Source organism: Lethenteron reissneri, chromosome 25 (assembly GCF_015708825.2).
Source record: "Lethenteron reissneri isolate LAM-NWPU_2019-01 chromosome 25, ASM1570882v1, whole genome shotgun sequence".
Taxonomy (NCBI): Eukaryota; Metazoa; Chordata; class Hyperoartia; order Petromyzontiformes; family Petromyzontidae; genus Lethenteron; species Lethenteron reissneri.
Genome location: NC_083803.1, coordinates 13,152,106 through 13,171,024, shown reverse-complemented (window position 1 = coordinate 13,171,024; position 18,919 = coordinate 13,152,106). Strand labels below are relative to the sequence as shown.

The 18,919-nt window shown below is 43.1% G+C and overlaps 2 protein-coding genes across 2 annotated transcripts in view; one reads left to right on the top strand and one right to left on the bottom strand.

Moving 5' to 3' along the window:
• The window catches only part of LOC133347255 (muscarinic acetylcholine receptor M3-like), a 29,283-nt gene that overhangs the window by 2,065 nt on the left and 8,299 nt on the right, over window positions 1–18,919 (bottom strand). Inside the window, exon 2 of the mRNA XM_061559373.1 lies at window positions 1,494–1,818. Coding sequence (XP_061415357.1) covers window positions 1,494–1,784 — 291 coding nt within the window. The 5' untranslated portion in view covers window positions 1,785–1,818. The remainder of the gene's footprint in view (window positions 1–1,493; window positions 1,819–18,919) is intronic.
• Window positions 4,549–18,919, top strand: part of AVEN (apoptosis and caspase activation inhibitor) — a 49,477-nt gene continuing 35,106 nt past the window's right edge. The window contains exons 1-3 of the mRNA XM_061559374.1: window positions 4,549–4,686; window positions 5,604–6,103; window positions 6,923–7,133. Coding sequence (XP_061415358.1) covers window positions 5,660–6,103; window positions 6,923–7,133 — 655 coding nt within the window. The 5' untranslated portion in view covers window positions 4,549–4,686; window positions 5,604–5,659. The remainder of the gene's footprint in view (window positions 4,687–5,603; window positions 6,104–6,922; window positions 7,134–18,919) is intronic.

Sequence of the window (18,919 nt, the reverse complement as noted above, 5' to 3'; positions counted from 1 at the left end):
GAATAAATGTATACTTTTATCCTGAGTTGGAAATCTTAAATAATTGTGAATTCAAGATCAAACGGTTGCTGCAAGAGCATGGAAATATACAAAAACGATGCATGTGTGCTATGCCATTGCTCATAAAGGTTTAACAGATTTCATGAAGAGAAACGGTTGTGAAAGTCAAATAGTGTTCTTCCAGTGCGCATTTGCGCTGAGATAGAAACAGATAGGTAAGGAATGTGGCAGCCGCAGAGAAGCAATCCGTTGAATCGAGATGAATATGACGTAAGGAGAGGGCTTTTTGTTAGAAGAAATCTATACAGTACTGTACAAATATCACCACATTGGGAATGGAAGATTTACAAATTTAAATGGAGCGTTTAACCCAGTCATCGGGAGTTACATTTGTAAGATGATTGGTGAAGCAGAAAATATTAGGAAGATAGAGCAAACAAAAGTCTGCAACGTTTTGTTGAACTATAGCAGTCAGCCATTACCTACCCATTGTCAAGACTTACCTTGAACCAGCCTCTAAAGAAATGTATTTGGTTGCAGTTTCATACTTTGTACTTGACATGAACATTGTGCATCACTATAGAAAAATAATCACTGGTTCATCTTCTTGGTTCTTTCGGTAAAGTCACGTAGACGGGAAATAATAAAATAATACAAATAAAACAATAAAATACAATTCTCACGACGTTTCGGCCACAACGCAAGCAGCCGTCCTCAGGTGAAGAACAGATCTGTCGGAAAGACAGCGTCGGCTGCTTGCGTTGTGGCCGAAACGTCTTGAGAATTGTATTTTATTATGTTTTATTTTTATTATTTTATTATTTCCCTTCTACGTGACTTTACTGAAAGAACCAAGAAGATGAATCCCTGCAGTCACGATAGCTTCAAATCGAAAAATCACTGGTTCGTTTATGGTTATTTTTTTGTGTGATTCTATTTGGCTTATGGCTCATTAAAATAAGAAATGTTAATACATACTATTCCCTGAAGGATGTAAATTTTAGTTTTTTTTTTAATGAATAGTAAATTATGTATTGATGCACAAGTGAATGGGAAGCCAGTGGAAGGGCTTGTTGGCGTGATGTGGTGAATGTGGTCGCCTTTTTGTGAGTACGATTTATGAGCCCGGTGGCCGGATTGTGCTTTGTGACTGAGGGCTTTATTTCACACTGAACATTTCCCAATTCGCTGGTAGACTGGAGTAGGCACGGGACTAATATATGACAAAGGGTATACTTAATGTAGTGTGCCGGGCACGGAAATTAATTTAGGATTGTTGACTAGGGCTGGCACCTCGAAGGTCCAAAAAAACCGGGACATATCGTGGGAAGAACAATATCACAACATTTACATGCAATTGAGAGAAGGAAAAAAACCCATCACTTGTAATGTTGTTACATTCCCAGGACAGCTTCCTCAAAAATACGAACGTTATGTGAAATCCGGGACAGGTGACAACTCTATCGGTGAACCGAGTTTGCCCCCCTCCATACCTTGAAGCTGACCAGGACCAACACGTTCCCCACTATGGTCGCGAGGCTCATAACGCCGGTGAAGAGACCGATGCCCACCACCTCTAGGACAGAGTGTCCGCCCAGCGGGTCCAAGGGGTGTGGGTCTTGGACCGCCTCTCCTCCACGTGTGGTGTTATCCCAGGGAGAGGAGTTTGACGAGACTGATGAGGTGGCGTTGGTGAGGTCACGTCGAGGGTAGAGGAACGCCGCCGCGTGAGTGGCATTTAGCTGATGGACCGTCCACGTGGTGGTGGAGTTTGGAAAATGCATGGTGCCTCAGCTGGATGGACTTGTCCAGGTCTCTCTGAAACACAGGGTGAGTTGATGTTTGTTTTGTTAGTATTCATGAAGTAAATGTTTCGTTGGAATGTGTGTTGCTGGGTACTCAAATCTCACACAGCTTCAGCTCAGACCATTCGCCTGCCCAGGGTTCATAAAATGAGTAATGTGAAGGCAACTACGGTTGACATTTGATGTTCATGCACTCTGCCTTGGCTGTGTTCTTGACACACCAAAAAATATGGCATTGCAAAAACGTATCCTCGAGATAGTGTAGATTTAAAATGTTTGTAAACGTGGCATTGTGTGTTTGTTATGTGTCATTTGATATCCCGGACACCCTTGAAAACGTGATGATCCGTCAAGGACTTTTTAAAGTGAAATATGTTTTTAAATAAATAAATGTTGAGTGAATTGATATGAGCGCTACCTAGTGCTCGTTTGAGTAAGTACATTTATAAACGCACATTCATTACATGTTGTAATTAGCCCGTTATCCATAACGGTTGTCGGTCAATGGCAACTGATGAATTGTCCTCTGAGCTTAGTGGCGTCTCTAACCCGATTAGAGCAAGTCCTTCATTCCATTCTGTCAAATATTTAAACTTTACAAAGGGGCCGTCCATAAATGACGTCACGCCATTTTTGACCCCCCCCCCCTCGTCACGGCGTCACAAAAAGTAAATCCCCCCTCAAATATGACGTCACAAAGCTCTGCCCCCCCCCCCCCAAAATAAGACATGCTTCAAATCGCTTTAAACTATTGTCATTGTAGTGCGTATTTAATGTGGCGCTGCACTCTGATGTTGTAGGAGAAAACATTTTTAAAAAAGTCAATTTAATTAAGTAGAACGTGTTGTCTATATTTATTTAAAGTTGCGCATTTTGATGTGACGTCACATTTCTCACCCCCCCCCCCCCTCGTCACATATCGTCACAAATGTCTGACCTCCCCCTAGGTGCGTGACGTCATTTATGGACGGCCCCAAATTCCAATTGTCGCACGCCTGTGGCTCAGTAAACATGCGACGTTCGACCAACGTTGGCTCAACGTTTCATGTTTTTTCAACCGAACAAAACCTAAGAATATCAACGTTCCATGTTTACGAGGTGGGATTCGGCACCACCATCTGGACATTGACACTGTAAATCCAATCATTTAATTCATGATATATTGAGGAATGCGTTATGGAAATGACAAAGCGTGCAATGGCCAAACTAGGATATCCTGGGCTTGTGCTTGCCCATTTAAGGAGCAAGAATAGACAAGTAGACACTTTTTTTTAAAGTGTGTTAAACCCACAACCACCCGATACATCCATGTTTTGTTTACGTGACAAACCTTTACTAAATGGTTGGTGGTGGCGGGTTCAACGACGCATTTATATTTACGCGATCTAACCCCAAAAAAACACTATTATGGATATTGGTCGCGAACAGCTGACATGTTCACATCAATTCCGTGAATTGTCGAATCGAGACAAGATTGCAGGTCTGCATCAGCTCACCCCGTGTAATACTGGGTGAATTGTCTCGTTACACGACTCCAGTGATGTACCAACGATCAGATGATGTATTACTGGTAGGAACCTCCCTCCTGGTTACACCAGCCCACAGGGGATGATTGTGTCCATCCGTCCGTCGTGCAGGGAGGGGCTGGGTGGGGAGGGGCTGGGTGGGGAGGGTGGGACTGGGTGGGGGGTGGGGTGGAGGGGCTGGGTGGGGAGGGAGGGGCTGGGTGGGGAGGGTGGGGAGGGTGGGGCTGGGTAGAGTGGGGAGGGGCTGGGTGGGGAGGGGCTGGGTGGGGAGGGTGGGGAGGGGCTGGGTGGGGAGGGTGGGGCTGGGTGGGGTGGGGCTGGGTGGGGAGGGGCTGGGTGGGGGGTGGGAGGGGTGGGGCTGGGTGGGGAGGGGCTGGGTGGGGAGGGTGGGGCTGGGTGGGGAGGGGAGGGTGGGGAGGGTGGGGCTGGGTAGGGTGGGGAGGGGAGGGGCTGGGTGGGGAGGGTGGGGCTGGGTGGGGCTGGGTGGGGAGGGGCTGGGTGGGGGGTGGGAGGGGTGGGGCTGGGTGGGGAGGGGCTGGTCACCCCGTGGTGCCCTTATAAAACTCAACGTTTAACCTACTCACGCCGGCTTGTGCCCGCCCTCACAGTCGGGCATATTTGCGGAATACACCACGCCGCCATTGACCCTGCAGGCCATTGACCGAGCAACCCAACGTTCCTACCAGCTCCCTCCACAGGAATGTGTTAGTTTGTCGATCGGTGACTTTTTTTAAATCCTTTATATTAAGTTCACTTGCTTGCTTGCGTGCTTGCTTGCTTACGACCGTGCAAATCCTTTCGGTCGTTTTTTAACCCACTTCCCGTGATCCAATCGAGCTGACATTTTCCACACAGACTCGTTGTGCGTGACAATTAATGTTCGTGAAAAAAGTTTTTCCAAAATTTTACACTTTTTAGGACAAAAATATTATATTTAATTACCAATTGCTTAATGGTGCCGTGCAACCATCTGACCCATAGGTGGCAGCCATCTCAAGCCAGAGGACGAGAGGACTCTAGCCGCCACGCATATAAAGGATTTATAGTGAAAAACTTTGTCTTTACGGGTTATACTTGTATTACTTTTGGAAGGTCTCTCTCTCTCTCTCGCGACACCTAGCGACTTTCCACGTGGAAGTTGCCGGCGCTGAATTTACTTCAGAACGCCACGCGGCGATGGGGCTGAGTCTTTAAAGCCTTACACGTTGCTTGCAGTAGCGGCACACGATTACATTTCTGCCCTCTTATTTACAATTACAATTGTTCTTGTATAATATTTGAAAACGCTGCGCCAGCTGTCATCTCCGTCGTGGAATACAAATATGTAAATGTTTATTTTGAGCGATGTTTGTGAGGTAAGTCAGCAGGACGCGCCGGAGACGCGGGTCCCGCGGGGGGCGAAGGCGCCTCACCCGGGCACGGGAGCCCAGGCGAGACCGAGGCTTCTGGCCCGTGCCGCTTCGTGTAACTTTTACGCGATGTTTGAGATATTTAACAACAACAAAAACCTCTTCCGAGGCCACTGTGCCTCGTTCGTTGCCCTTGCAATGAGGGCGGACCACAAGAGGTCGCTTTTTTATACCCACGCGTGTCAAAAGGTGGCTTTGGCAGTGAATTAAAGCGACACGACGAGAGGCCGTGCGGACTTTTGTGCCGCAAACTGCAGCGGCCAAGCCTCTCCACTGTCAATACTCTTCCCCCCCTTTAACTCATCTTCTATGTGCGTATGATAACAACACAGTCGTTGTAATTAAACACCAAGCTTAGCGATGTAACTATTTTAACTACGGTATTGTATACATGGTGATCTATTTTGATGTAAAGCTTTCGTGACTGCAGGGATTCATATTCTTGGTTCTTTCGGTAAAGTCACGTAGAAGGGAAATAATACAATTATATAAATATAAATCTATATTTATATAAAACAATATTTATATTGTACTACTTCCCTTCTACGTGACTTTGCCGTAAGAACCAAGAATATGGTGATCTATGTTATGTACAGTACAGGATGGTCCGGATGTCTTGTGACCGCCCCAATTAATTGAGCCCGAACATTTTTTTTGTATACACCCTTTGCATGTTCATTTCTGTTTCAAATTAACATTACTTTAATTTTTTTTTTTAATAAAGTTTTGGAGAATTTAAATGGAGGGGGTGGGGTCACAAGACATCTGGACCACCCTGTACTGCAGTGACATTTGCGGGAGACGTGCCAACATTGTGTGCAGATGCTTTGAATTAAAATGTCTCACTGCGTGCTGTCTCCCAGTCATTCTAGCTTGGGTATCTGTGCACGCGTCATCCATCCGGCGGTGTAACAACATCATGAGGCCGGACGAGTACAAGCAGCGGCGCAGCGTTGAGTACAGGCGGCGCCAGGGAGGCCGACCACCGGGGGACGGGGCGCCACCTGCGGCCGTCAGGGGACAGCGCAGGGGGGGCGGCGGCCCCCATCACCCAGGGAGGCCATGGGACCCCCAGGATCAGGGACCCGGAGCCCATCACCAAGGGAGGCCCTGGGACCCCCAGGGTCGAGGTGCGGGACCCCATCACCCAGGGAGGCCATGGGACCCCCAGGATCAGGGACCCGGAGCCCATCACCAAGGGAGGCCCTGGGACCCCCAGGGTCGAGGTGCGGGACCCCAGCGGCCAGGGAGGCCATGGGGCCCAGGGCAGCGAGGGAGGATGAGAGCGGGGGCGGGGAGGGCGCGAGGGTGGAGGGGAGGCCACTCGCAGCAGTATGGCAGGGACGAGTCGGCTGGATTTGGGGTAAGTTTCCCTCATGGGGTTGGGGTTCCCGTGGTCAAATAACGCAATGGTCCACGTAGTTGGTGGGGGCCCTCGCCATCCACAGTGTATGGCGATGTGGAGGAGAGGGGTGCTCCCGGAGGAAACCCATCAATGTTGAATGATAAGAGCTGAACAATGTGTCCAGCTATGTCAGTCGTCTACTTGCTGCATAGCCCAGCAGATCACTAGATGAAATCCATGTGATTCATCAACCTCCGTCTCCCATTATCTGCATTGGAGGGGTGTCACATCATGTTTGGCTTTATTTGAAATTTGGCCAATTTATTTTTGAGTGTTTTGCTGCTTTGAAGCAAGTGGCATGTCCAGAGCAAGCAAGTGGTATGCCCAGAGAAAGCCCAGCCATTAGAGGGTAGAACACTCAAATTATGTTTTTAAATGTCGTTCAGAAGCCTGCCTCCTTTAACTTTTAACAGGCTTCTCTTTCGTCAGGTTGGTTGTATTACATGCACATTTTGTCTCCAGTTGTGCTTCATCTAGAAACACTGCTATCAAGTTACTTTCTTAGATGCATGTGCAACTGCACCTGACTTGCGTACATCAGAACCCCATCATCATTTTCTACAATGGAATGGCAAAAGGGTGGTGAAACTTGCAAAAAGTGGCTGAATGACTTATGAAGTTGTAATGTCACACTTATGTCAGACCACTCAGCCACCACGCTTTTCATGGCAGAAGGAAAAGGTGTGACCAGGTTATTTTGACGTTTGAGTATCAGTCGCGCTTTTTATTTGCTCATTCTAGGAGGTGGCGCTGTTATGTGTGATCTGCGGTGTGTAGGCTAATGAGGAGGGAGCGGATGAAGATGTGTGCACGAGATATGAGGAGGAAGAGGAGCGGCGCTTCTCCCGACGGAAGATTGTCAGTAATTGGGATCGCTATGGGGGCGGCCAGGAGCCAGCCGCTGGAGGGGGGAAGGAGGGTCCCGTGCTGGAAGAGGAGTCTCAGGCCCCACGTGGCTCCGACTTCTCTGAGCTCCTCAGCTCAGCTGGTGGGTGTCCAGTGCCTAGAGTGCAAATGCTGCTGTGCTTCAGTGTTTGTTACGCTCGGTTGCGTGGCTTTGCGATTAATGCAAAGCTTTCCATCGAGCCAGTTTTCACGGCTTAAGGATTACTGCAGTCGTTCCGGTAATCCTGCACATCATTATCTTAGCCAATGTTATAAGGCAGATTTTAAATACCCTTTAGCATCTAACAGAATAGGTCATTGTCTGCTCGTATAATAACATTTCAATTTCCAATATCATTTGCATCCGTTGTATTTATATGTAAATAACTCTGAAAGTATTTATATTGGATTGATCAGTTTACATTTACAATGACAGCTGTTTGTACTGTATGCTTCTCAACTGGGGAAAATCGCAAGTCAGACAATTTGCCAACAGGAGGCAGTATTGGGAAGCTTTACATTCTATTCTGAGTGTATGATAACTAAGGCTGAACCAGAACACCGGTTTTAAAATTTCCCTTTGCGATGTTAAGATGTTTAGAATGTGTGCATTGAACGCGCTATACATCCCTGGCGTTGCGTTGTACCACATTTCAAATACATCCTTTGATAACAAGGTCCTGTTTTAGTTTCTGGGCAGTGCCACCCATTAGTCACCCTGAGACTTAGAATTCTAAATATATTCCAATAAAATGTATCATTTTGAAGTTAATTACGTATAGCTTTAGTACCTATGTTTATTCATTGAATAAGTCAGTTGTTTGATACATTCCTGAACTGATTGCACCATCCCAGCGTGGATGAAAAAGTTAGTCTGTCTGACTAAATCTGAGACCATTGTGTGTTATGGGCATTTCTCTCTTCTCAAAAAGTCAAAAGCCACAATGATTGTAATCCAGGTCACTTGTAAATGAGACAATCATGGTCTTTTCAGATTTCACCTGGTTAAGCAAATAAACTTGAACTTTGATCGCCCACATTTTGAAACTGTGGAACTGCTCTTCTAGTTTTAACTATTCTCTGTTGACCAGTTTCACAAAGAATGATATTCAATAACCAGCTCCTGCACAGCGGCAATTGTTCTTTAAAAAAAAAACGTTTTCGTCATGAATTGAGATTAAGGAAAAATTGCACCTGCAACTGGGGAACGTTACTGATATTAGTGAACACTGTTACATTTTATCGTCTGCTCGCAAGCGTGTGTGGCGCATTGCAGTGGCTTCCTGCGGCAGTACCAGGCGGCGTCAACATTTGAACTATACAACATCTGCAAACCGTCCCTTAATTTGACAACCATGATAACCATGCCAATTCAACTGGACGATGTTATTATTTAAGTAACATGTTTATAAATAACAGCCATACAGTTAACCGCTATTGGATTTCCATTTGCACACAACATGTTGCCCAATTTCATGCAATTGTACAACTCGAGATGAAGACCAAGAGGTCATCATGCCCATTACCTTTGATGACATGACACATCTCCATCACTTCCACCTGTGAGATCCTGTAACCATTGCAAATTTGACCCCATTCGACCAATGATTGTTCTTACCTACTCATAAATTGTTCCACTTCTGTAAAGTAAATGCATTTGTGTGCATTCTCAATAGTACAGTACCATAAAGTATGCAGGCCAGTTGGAAAACTGTTACGATGGTTGTCCAATCCCATGTCATTGATGCCCTTTGCAAGAATATGTAAAGTCTTCGTAAGACGTACCATTCAAAACAAATGTTTTTAAAGTAATTATTAAACGGCACTTCATTGTTGTGTGGGAAAATTATCAAGGGTATTTTTTCTTTTGTTACCTCATTCTTGCCATCCTACGTAGCGTCTGTGATTAATATTCTATTTATATGTGTACGGATTTTTCAAATCAAATGTTTGTCTGTAAAATAGAAACCAGTGGTTAATTTGGCAAGCTGTTTGGCTTTTAGAATGTTGACATTGGAAGGATTTGCAATGATGCACTTTTTTCCACTATCAAATTATGCCAAGTATATATATACAAAAAGTAGAGTCAAAGTTTTGCTCAAATAAACATCGGATCAGTGTTAATCTGTATCGATGGCCTTAGGCCAGTAGTGAAGGCTTCATATTTCCATATAAGAGGTCAGTCTAATCCACAGGGTGGCTACTTTTTACTTCTCACATAGTGGTACTAATTAACAATTCAGAGAGATGACAGACTGAGTTCATGCTGATTGGGATTTAAAATGGTCAAACTTCCGATTGTGATAACAGTGGAACCGCGTGAAGGTTGCACTGCTTTGTGATTGAAAGGTGAGCATATATCTGTGATTGGCTCGTCAAGCTTCAATTGTCCTGCCAATACAGTCTCAAAATTTGGACCCACTATTTGGCTAATGAAGTAGGAAGCAACTTATAATATATAAGGATGTATCACTAACATTCTAGATTTGAAGTTTTCGTGACTGCAAGGATTCATACTCTTATTTTTTTTCGGTAAAGTCACGTAAAAATAATATAAATAATAATAGAAATAAAATTATAAATCAGTTTGTCACAGCTAGATTTACCGTATCAAGTGATACGGTAAATCTAGCTGTGACGGTCCCACCTGATGACGGAGACTTGTGTTGCCTCCGAAACGTCGTGATTTATTATTTTATTTATATTTCTATAATTTTTATTATTTATTTTTACCTACGTGACTTTACCGAAAAAACCTAAGAGTATCACTAACATTACAAAATATATATGCAGACAATGTGTCCACATATCCATCTCCACATAAAAATATAAATGTTTTCTTAGACAGTCCATCAGCCGCACAGCCTTCAGGGAGTACACAATTTCGGCAGCATTGTTTCAAGACAAGAAAACTGGACTGGTTTTGACACAATGGGCTTTCTTGAATCAATGCTGGTGTACTGCCAATCTTGCAGGGAAGTATCCTGTCTTCACGCTATGGGGTCTTAGTTTGACGCAAAATGATATAACATATAACTCGAAGTAATAATTAGTGGAATTGTGGAAATTATGAATAATGATGAATAAAATAACTAATATGTACAGCTCTTAGGTATCTCCTTGTGTACACTGTTGCAGTTTAAAACGTTACTCGTCCATTTTTTAAGTAGTTGCATAATGTGTTCACAATCTTTTGCACAAAAACATGACCTTGTCAACACACACCTAAAGAATATGAAAAATATTTCAACATGCAAAGATACATTTCTGCATTTTAACGAAGTCACACTGGTGAGGAGGTTATTCTTTTCAAACACCTATTATGATCGGTGTTTGAAATTATCAGTTGTTTTTGTTTCGATTTAAAGCTTTCGTGACTGCAGGGATTCATATTCTTGGTTCTTTCGGTCACGTAGAAGGGAAATAATAAAGTATAGTTTTATTTGAATTATTTTATTATTTCCCTTTTACATGACTTTACCGAAAGAACCAAGAATACTGTTGTTTTTGTCCTTTTCTGTCCGTTGCTGATGTTGACGCAACATGCACATTTCTTCTTTTCGGCAACTTTAGAATGAGCTTAATTCCAGGTACAGATAAGCCCTTACAACCAGACACCTATCAAAAAGAGATTGATAGTTCGTCGCATTTCTCCAGGATAAAGATTCTGATTCTGAACTAGTTCGCACAGCAAGCAGGCAACCCTAGAACACTGGGTTAGTAACAGAGGAAGTGTGCCTATACATGTAGTTATAGGATAAAACATGCTTCTTACTGCAAACTTTCACACACAGTAAACATTGTGCATCACATAGCCTACAATGTTGATTTTAAGCTTTTGTGACTGCAGGAATCCATACTCTTTTGTTCTTTCGGTAAAGTCACGGATGCTTGTGTTGCGCCCGAAACGTCGTGATTTATTTTATACCTACTTGACTTTACCGAAAGAACCAAAGAGTATAGCCTACAATGCTTCATTGACTAGCACAGCATAATAGAGTCTCGCAGAATCATAGATCAAGACATTATCGGTTCTCATGCCACAAATCACATCAGCATCAAAGCTTCGAGGAGCCTCTCGTGAAGCTGCATACAGCCTAATGGAGTTTCATGCTTGCCAATAAAACTAAAGTTAGTCTTTTAAAGCCCAAGAGCAAGGATCATTACGTAAATATCATCATCAGCCATGCTTAGTCTACTGATCGATGAAGACCTCCCCAAGCCATTGCCATCTCTCACAATCCTATGATGTGGTAATCTACCAAGCACTTGCACACAAGCAGATCTCATGACTCCACCTACTCAGCCAGTGGACGTCCTCTCGGACACCTTCAACTTCTTGGTGCCACTCCATCATTATTGTTGACCGAAGGCCTTCTGGTGATGTATCTCAAGCCCACTTCTTGTAAGAGTATGAATGTGAACCGGCATACATTCTCTCATCCATGTGTTTCTCTTTGTGTCTCAGGGTAACTCTATGCCTGCATTTTTCTGTGCTTTATTGCGCACTTCTAATCTGTTTGTGAATTTTTTCATCCATAGCCATGCTTCTGAACCCATGTGTCATCGCAGGTAGTGCACACGCATTAAACGCGGTCTTCTTCGGTATGTTTCTTTGGCATGTTACTTTTCATGATCAAGTTCAGCTTTCCAGAAGCACTCCAATATCCTCTCATACACCTTCAATGACTGCCCTAGGTTCACACACTGACGTCTTTTCCAGTTGTTTCCCCCCCGACAGATATCTCCAATAGTTTATTGAACTTGGCGTATGTGACCTTTGTTTTGCTCATATTTATCCTGAGCCCAACTTGAGCCTTTTTTATTAAGTTCTTCTACTTAAAGCTGCAGTTATCCCCCCCCCCCCCCACCTTATCTCTGTGTGTTGATTTTTTTTCACTCATGGCAAATGCTAGTGTTCATAGCTTATCAAATTTCCCAAATGAAAAGGTAGTCCTGCCAACTCACTCATTTTCAATCCTCAAATTACCATTTTGAGCTGCAATGAAGGAACGTGGGATGGAATTGCATGTTGTGTTAAATTACATGTCTTTGGGATATGACTAAATATTGGCTGCAATGCAGACCCACGTAAATGCACACAATTCAGTAATTCAGCGTTGCTTGCTTCTGCCAGGTTTTTTTCCGGGCATTTAGCCCGCTCAAAGCAGCTCCTGTTTTCATTATTTCTTGTTCACCTGGACAACAAAAGCTGTTTTGACAATTATGCATTTTGCACAACATTCTTAGAAAGCATATGCCATATGCTGGAGTATATTAGTTTGTTTTTCAGCTGACAAAACACAAGTTCCTGCTTATATTCTGTATGCACACAGCATAAAACATTTAGATCGTGCATTTGCCTCTTGAGGCCATATGGCTCGTCCATTTATAAATTGCCCTGTTTTTCACTTTTGGATTCCCACAAGATATGTGTACCTCCGCTTCACCCCGAAAGTCCTACGTGTATTCTCCAAAAGCTCTGTTTACCAAGAGTGAGGTGTGCTGGTCTGCTCTTTCAATGATCTAATGGATTGTGCTTTTACGGCACTTTTGGGCAGCCATGCCCAATGAGCCACAACTCTGAAGAGACGCTGGAGAGAGCAGAAACCCTCTGCTGCGACACAAACAATGGAGATGCACATTAACAAGCAGTGGGGAAAGTAAACACTTACCATGAAGACTGTTTTCAAGGAAACATCACTTTTAACTGACATAGCCATTATTTGTATAACAGGAATCATGTTTGTTGCAGGTAGCGTGCCGGTCAAAGTATTTACCTAACCCAAACGAGCAATGGGGCAGTGCTCATTTATGTTTGCAGGCTTGAAGCTGTGGAGGAAATTCCACATTCCCATATGGTGGAGGTCATTCTATGCATAGGGTAAATGATTTTGGCTCCCCACAAAATGGATTGATGCAAGAGTAAACATGGAGCGAATCAACCTACTACTAGGATTTAAACTCGCAACCATCCACCATTTGCTCTGCCACAACACCATATGACTGGATTGTACAGGCCTCGATGGTTTATGCATAAAAATAACTTACGAGAGAAACAAATGCCTGTAAAACAGTTTCGCTCATCATTGTGACTTGTCAAGTGCACAAAATGTTACTTGCGTTTATCCCGAAAAGAGCACCAGAGTCAAGACGTTGACAGTCAAACGTGTCCCCTTGTCACCTGTTGTTAATTTAATCCCAAGCTGTGCGTTCAAGCGGAAAGAACAAGCTATCTTGGCCCTCTTGCGCCCGTGAGTGTGACGTCTCGCGGCCTCAACCTCGAGTCACTGCACAGGGCATTGTGATATTAATTGGAGAGAGATGAGCTTGTGGGATTTTCGTGGATGATGGTGAGGTCCTTAACCCTCTAATCATCTTCTCCTGACAGGTCAATAATTAGAGATAGCGTGGACGAAATGAGATTTCTTTTTTTAAGGTTACGCTTTACGAAGCGCACGGGTGGGTTAGCGTCTGCACTGCCCCAGGCGTTGACTCTAGCCCTGGCTTTGTTTCGAGATGTGTGATTGTTCTTACAATTTTTTTTATATATAAATGCTCCACATTGGAGTTATTTATTTTTTCATGTGACTATCTTGGCGATGGCATTAAATAGATTAAACCCCCCCCCCCTCTGAAATAATTCTACATTTCTTTATTTGTGCCAGTTATTTTCTCACCAGGTGTTCCTTTCGTACATCGGGGTAAAAAGATTGAGCAGTATGATTGGTTGTGTGTGCTTCTCCGCGGGTGGTCTATTCCGGTTTGTTCCGGCTGCTCATAGCAATCGCATGTTGTACTTGCGTTACGTTTTGACATCTGTAGTTTCTCATTGACATCAGTGTGCACGCGCCAGTGCTTATCGTCCATTTGGCAGTCCTTTGATGAAGGAATTATGTCATACATATCAGTTTTGTACTGCTTTGTGTTTTGCATGTCGACATAAATGGTAAAGAGTGTCAATAGTTTCCCTTAGAATTACCTTACTCTCAAATATTCGAATTTTCCCCAGTTTGAATTGTATTCATTTTGAGAATTGTTTTCTGGACAATCTGCTACTCAAAGTCCACTTTTATTATACCGTACCGCTAGATTCTGGAACTCATGATCTCTCTCCATATTTCACATAATTACAACTTGTCAATCCTTTACTGCATTCAGATTTGCGATGCTGACAGTGAGTGGATTCACTTTCAACCTACACATTTCATCGGCAACATTTTAATAAAGAATGGGCTCGTAAAATGTAATGTATGTCTTTGCTGTTGTAGATTTACTCGTGTGTTTGTTTGTGCAAACGTGATATCAGAATGAGTGCAGGCCGAGAACAGCTGCTTTTATGTGTTTGGCACAGGTCAGCCAAAGTGTTCTCTATTCATACTGGCTAGTATGCAGATGAGTCACAAAGTCCTGCATCTTTAGAAAGTGGCTGGGTGCCTAGTGGAGTTAATGCTCGTGTCTGTTTCAGAATCCTGAGCCAAACACCCCAAATTTCCTGCATTCAAATCTCATGCTCGGACCCGAGATGAATTCAGGTTGTGAAGTGTCATTAGTGGGCATTTTTATCCTGGTCACCAATGGCTTGAGAAAGACGAATTATATTGTATGTTTTTTTTACTTTACTCGATGTAGAGTTTTTCTGAAGGACATACACACGATCATAAATGTCATGTTATTTTTTACGTAATTTACAATAAAGGGTAGAGTGGTGGTACAGCAGTTAACGCACTGCTGTTGAACCTAGCTACATGGGTTCAATTTCCGACTGTGACTAAAATCAGTAGCAAATGATATCTGAAATGGCCTCTCTTCACCTCCCTATACTGACCTCTATGTTGAAGTATTATCAAACTAACGCCAACTCTGACAGGGCACTTCGACAGGCCCTCGTTTACAAGTGAATTGGCGAAGGGCTGAAATTATGATTATTATAAAATTTAAATACATGCACTCTGTGAATGTCGCCTAAGAGTGTACATGATAAACAGCGTATCTTACAAACATGCTGATGTATTCTTGGTAAACCATGCCCTACGTGGCTTGCAGGAGTGCTGCTCGGCAATACATTATGCTTATCTAGGAGAAATCTGAAGTAGTTCCGTTATTTTTATTAACTTCAGGTCATTTTACAACATGTCATTTCTTTCTTTAGCCAGTTATTGGACAGAATGGAAGGCCTCTTCACCTCGTGCCTCCAATTGCGGTAGCATGATTGTGGTACGATTGTTAAAACAGATGTCAAAGAATACAGATGAAGTAAGATGCCATTTCAGTTAAACCCCACGCTGTGATAGGTTACAGTGTACGGGATGTGCCCCCATCATGCTTGGCAACACCGTTTCTTTCACGGGTCTTCTGTAGATGTGAGAAGGTTGCTCATTAATAGATCTGCATCAACTCAGAATTTCTCAAATCAGGCGCAGGTGCAAACAGCGTTTGGGTGGATTGATTTTCCGATCACTCTTTTCGGTGGTCACCATGCTCACCAATTCCGTTTTGCTAAATTTTTAACTGTGAAAGGTTTTAAATCATGCCAGGGGAATAAAAACATTCCTTAAGGTTGCCATGGAAACTATTGTGGTGTCTTGCTCAGTGCCACGCATGAAGAGTGTGATCGTGGCATGCGCACGTACAGACCTCTGGCTTGGAGTGTTACAAGATTGCTGCACTTTCAATTATAAAATACCATGTGATGCTATAAAAGATTAAATCAGTCGACTTCGTTATCAACCTTTGTCAGTGAAATTATGTGTTGATGCTGTTGGCAATCAAGTACAATGAACAAAAAACACAACACATTCAGCAATAACACTGTTGCCTTAAAAGGAAAATTATATAATAGGTGAAAATTTGGGCAATGGCCCATCTTTGTAGCACATAAAAATTAAATAAACGTGTTTTTTTTACGTGCTATGAAGAAGGGGCATCGCCCGAAACATCGTCTATTAAATATTTTTGCTATTAAGGCAAAAGTGTTATTGACAACCCTGTTGAGTTTTTCAGTCCGGTGGCATCATCCACATTACCATGCCACAGAACACTTAACAAAATATGCTGTGATGCTTTCATTGAGTGATCCATCTCCCTCTTGATCATCCCCTCCCGGTGTAATCCATATCTGTGCTGCCAATAGGCTTGTCATCGTATTCCCTTTTACTATTTCGTGGTGCTTTTCTCTAAATTCAGTTGTTTTCCTGTGAACAGGTACGGACGGGTGTGTCCTAGGACTCTGTATGTTGGGTGATTGTGCCCAGAGATTATCAACGTACACTTGCAGGGCTACGAATTTGCCAGTCAAATGGCAACACGTCAAGTTGCTGCTGACCTCTGGTCTCTAAGGGAGTGTTGAGTTTCGTCTCAAAAATGTTTGTTCTCTCTGGATTCTCTGGTTTCATCCTTCATGGAAAACATACTCTATAAGGAAGTGGCTAAACATCGCAAGCAGCACCCTCCTGAATGACACATTGAGACTTAAGTGCAGGTTTCCTGGTTAAGTATATAATTTTATATTATTTATCTATAACATACTTTTTTGGGAAAGATTTGTATCCTTAAAATCGCATCGCATCGGTTGGGGGGGGGACCCATACAATGACATGACAAAATACCTCTGTTACCCGAAACTAGATGATAATTTTGATTGTTCTCTAAACAGTTGTTAATTGCGTGACACTATTTTGAGCTATCCTTGTATATATATAGCTACGGTTTAGGCCTTAAAGGTGGATTATTTTATTTGCAAAGTCATCGTTGATTTGACCACATCCATCTGACCCTTATGAAAATTGTTAAGGGCATCGTTGTTTGGATTGAAAAAAACTCTGGAGTTTAGCACATCTCACTCCAGCACAGAGGTTATTTCTGGGAGCCAAAAAGCACCTCTGACCTCAGTAAAAAAAAACATTAAAGCCACGATAGGAATTTATCCAGATTAGACATATTATTGACCTGTGATGGCCCTGTAGAGATGGGACACAGGGCTTAACACCCCTGCTTTTATCAGATATTTTCTCAGCATCTTTAATACCTACACGATAATCAGGATCTGTATAACGTGTCATGTTGAAATAGCACTTTCTGCACTGCGGTGTATCCGAGAATGAGGTTGAGATGTAGCTTGAATCTGTAGTGCCTGTGCGGTGAGACAAGCTGCAGTAATGGGCAACTAAGATCTTTCATTTTCATGCCATTCCGTGACTTTGGTCTAAGTTATTTTGAGGCTGAAAATAAATAATCAAATAAACGAGACTGCCATGGGATTTGGCTTCCTTAAAATAATGTTTTTTCTATAATTAAGAGGAATTTTGTGATGAACACAATTATTCTTTTATGGCATTTCTAAATAATAAAATATCTTAGCAATTGCACGCATTTCTTCGTGTGTGTTTTGCTTCAGTTGGGAGACAAGCAATACGCAGAACAGCTAATGAGAGGTTATGGCTGACGCAAATATAATTGGCAAGATGTTTTCATTCAGGTAAACTGCCTGACGTATCATTTTATCCGGACAAATGTGTCGGTCTTACAATTATGCGGCACACACAAGAGACAGGATGCGCCCATGAACTCCAGACCAGGGAACATCTCACAAAGATCTTTTCTATTCTGGCTGCTGGGTTACAGGTAAAGGAAAGAGAAGGCAGCTTTTGAATACCCATGAAGAAAGCAGTGTATGTGTGTATAGAGAGCGGTGGTGCAGTGATTAGCGACACTATGCTACAAACCCCAGCGATCTGGGTTCCGTTGGGGCTATGGCTGTCAGGCGTGACTGATATCTGAACTGGTCCCAGGAATCTCTCATATGTTGACTCAGATTTTAATGAGTACTGCACCTGGTGTGGTGTGTAAACACCAGTACTGTTGCAACACCACCAGCGTTTTACTGTGTGCAGGCCTCAATAAGTGCTCACTTAACAGCACTTGCTGCAACAGTCTGTTATACGTGATGTGGGGAACCTCTGTCCTTGTACGTGAATGTGTGTTTGTGGGGAGCAATGGGTTAGTGGTTTTCGCATTGCACTACGATCTCATTTACATGTGTTCAATTCCCAGCCGTGCACGTCCGTGGCAAGTGCTATTTGAACCCGTCCTGGTCCTCCCCAAGGTGCATTCAGAATTAAATAAGTGCTTGGTGGCTTGTGTGAACATCGGCACTGAGCAGAACATAGCAACTGGGTATGTACTTGAACTTTTTTCGCACCGTATGTAGCCAACCGGATCTCAACACCACATCATGGCCTTAGTAGGTGTTCGCAAACAGCACTTGCACCTGCTGTCTTATAAGGCTCGGGGGGTATCTGTGTTAATTTTTGTCATAACCACTTTATCTATTTTTATATATTTTGATGAGCGGTAAAGTAGGCTTGTGATAAATACCCTCTCCACTCAGCCAGCATGCATATTTTCCCCCAACTAATTTTTCTGAGAATTGCAAAGTGACCATGAGATTGTTGTAAAAGGTCATCATATATTCATTGTAAAAATTAGACAATGTTTTGTCAGTGTCTCAGATTCGTCTTCAACTATTATGTGATGATTTGGCATAGTCATGCTCATCTCAAGTTCACAAACCAATTCCCAATGGTGTTGTGCCTGTCCATTAATCAAACCATTGTTGCCAACATCTTAAGCACTACGTCACATATGCAAGCACCACACCACCCGTGTAAAAACACATTGCAAATGTTTTCCACCTTAGCAGTGGCGTTGAATCTGATCCCACTTGGGACCAATCTGCTTTGTTGTGGGGCTTATGTGAAATGTTCTCAGGTATCACAAGGGCAATTTTGGCACATTCATTATGAATGTCCTTCATAAGAACCGCAGAAAGGCGCTGCAGTTGCACTCAACGTAAACAACTGATTTCATTTGGCTTCATGGACAAGTGCC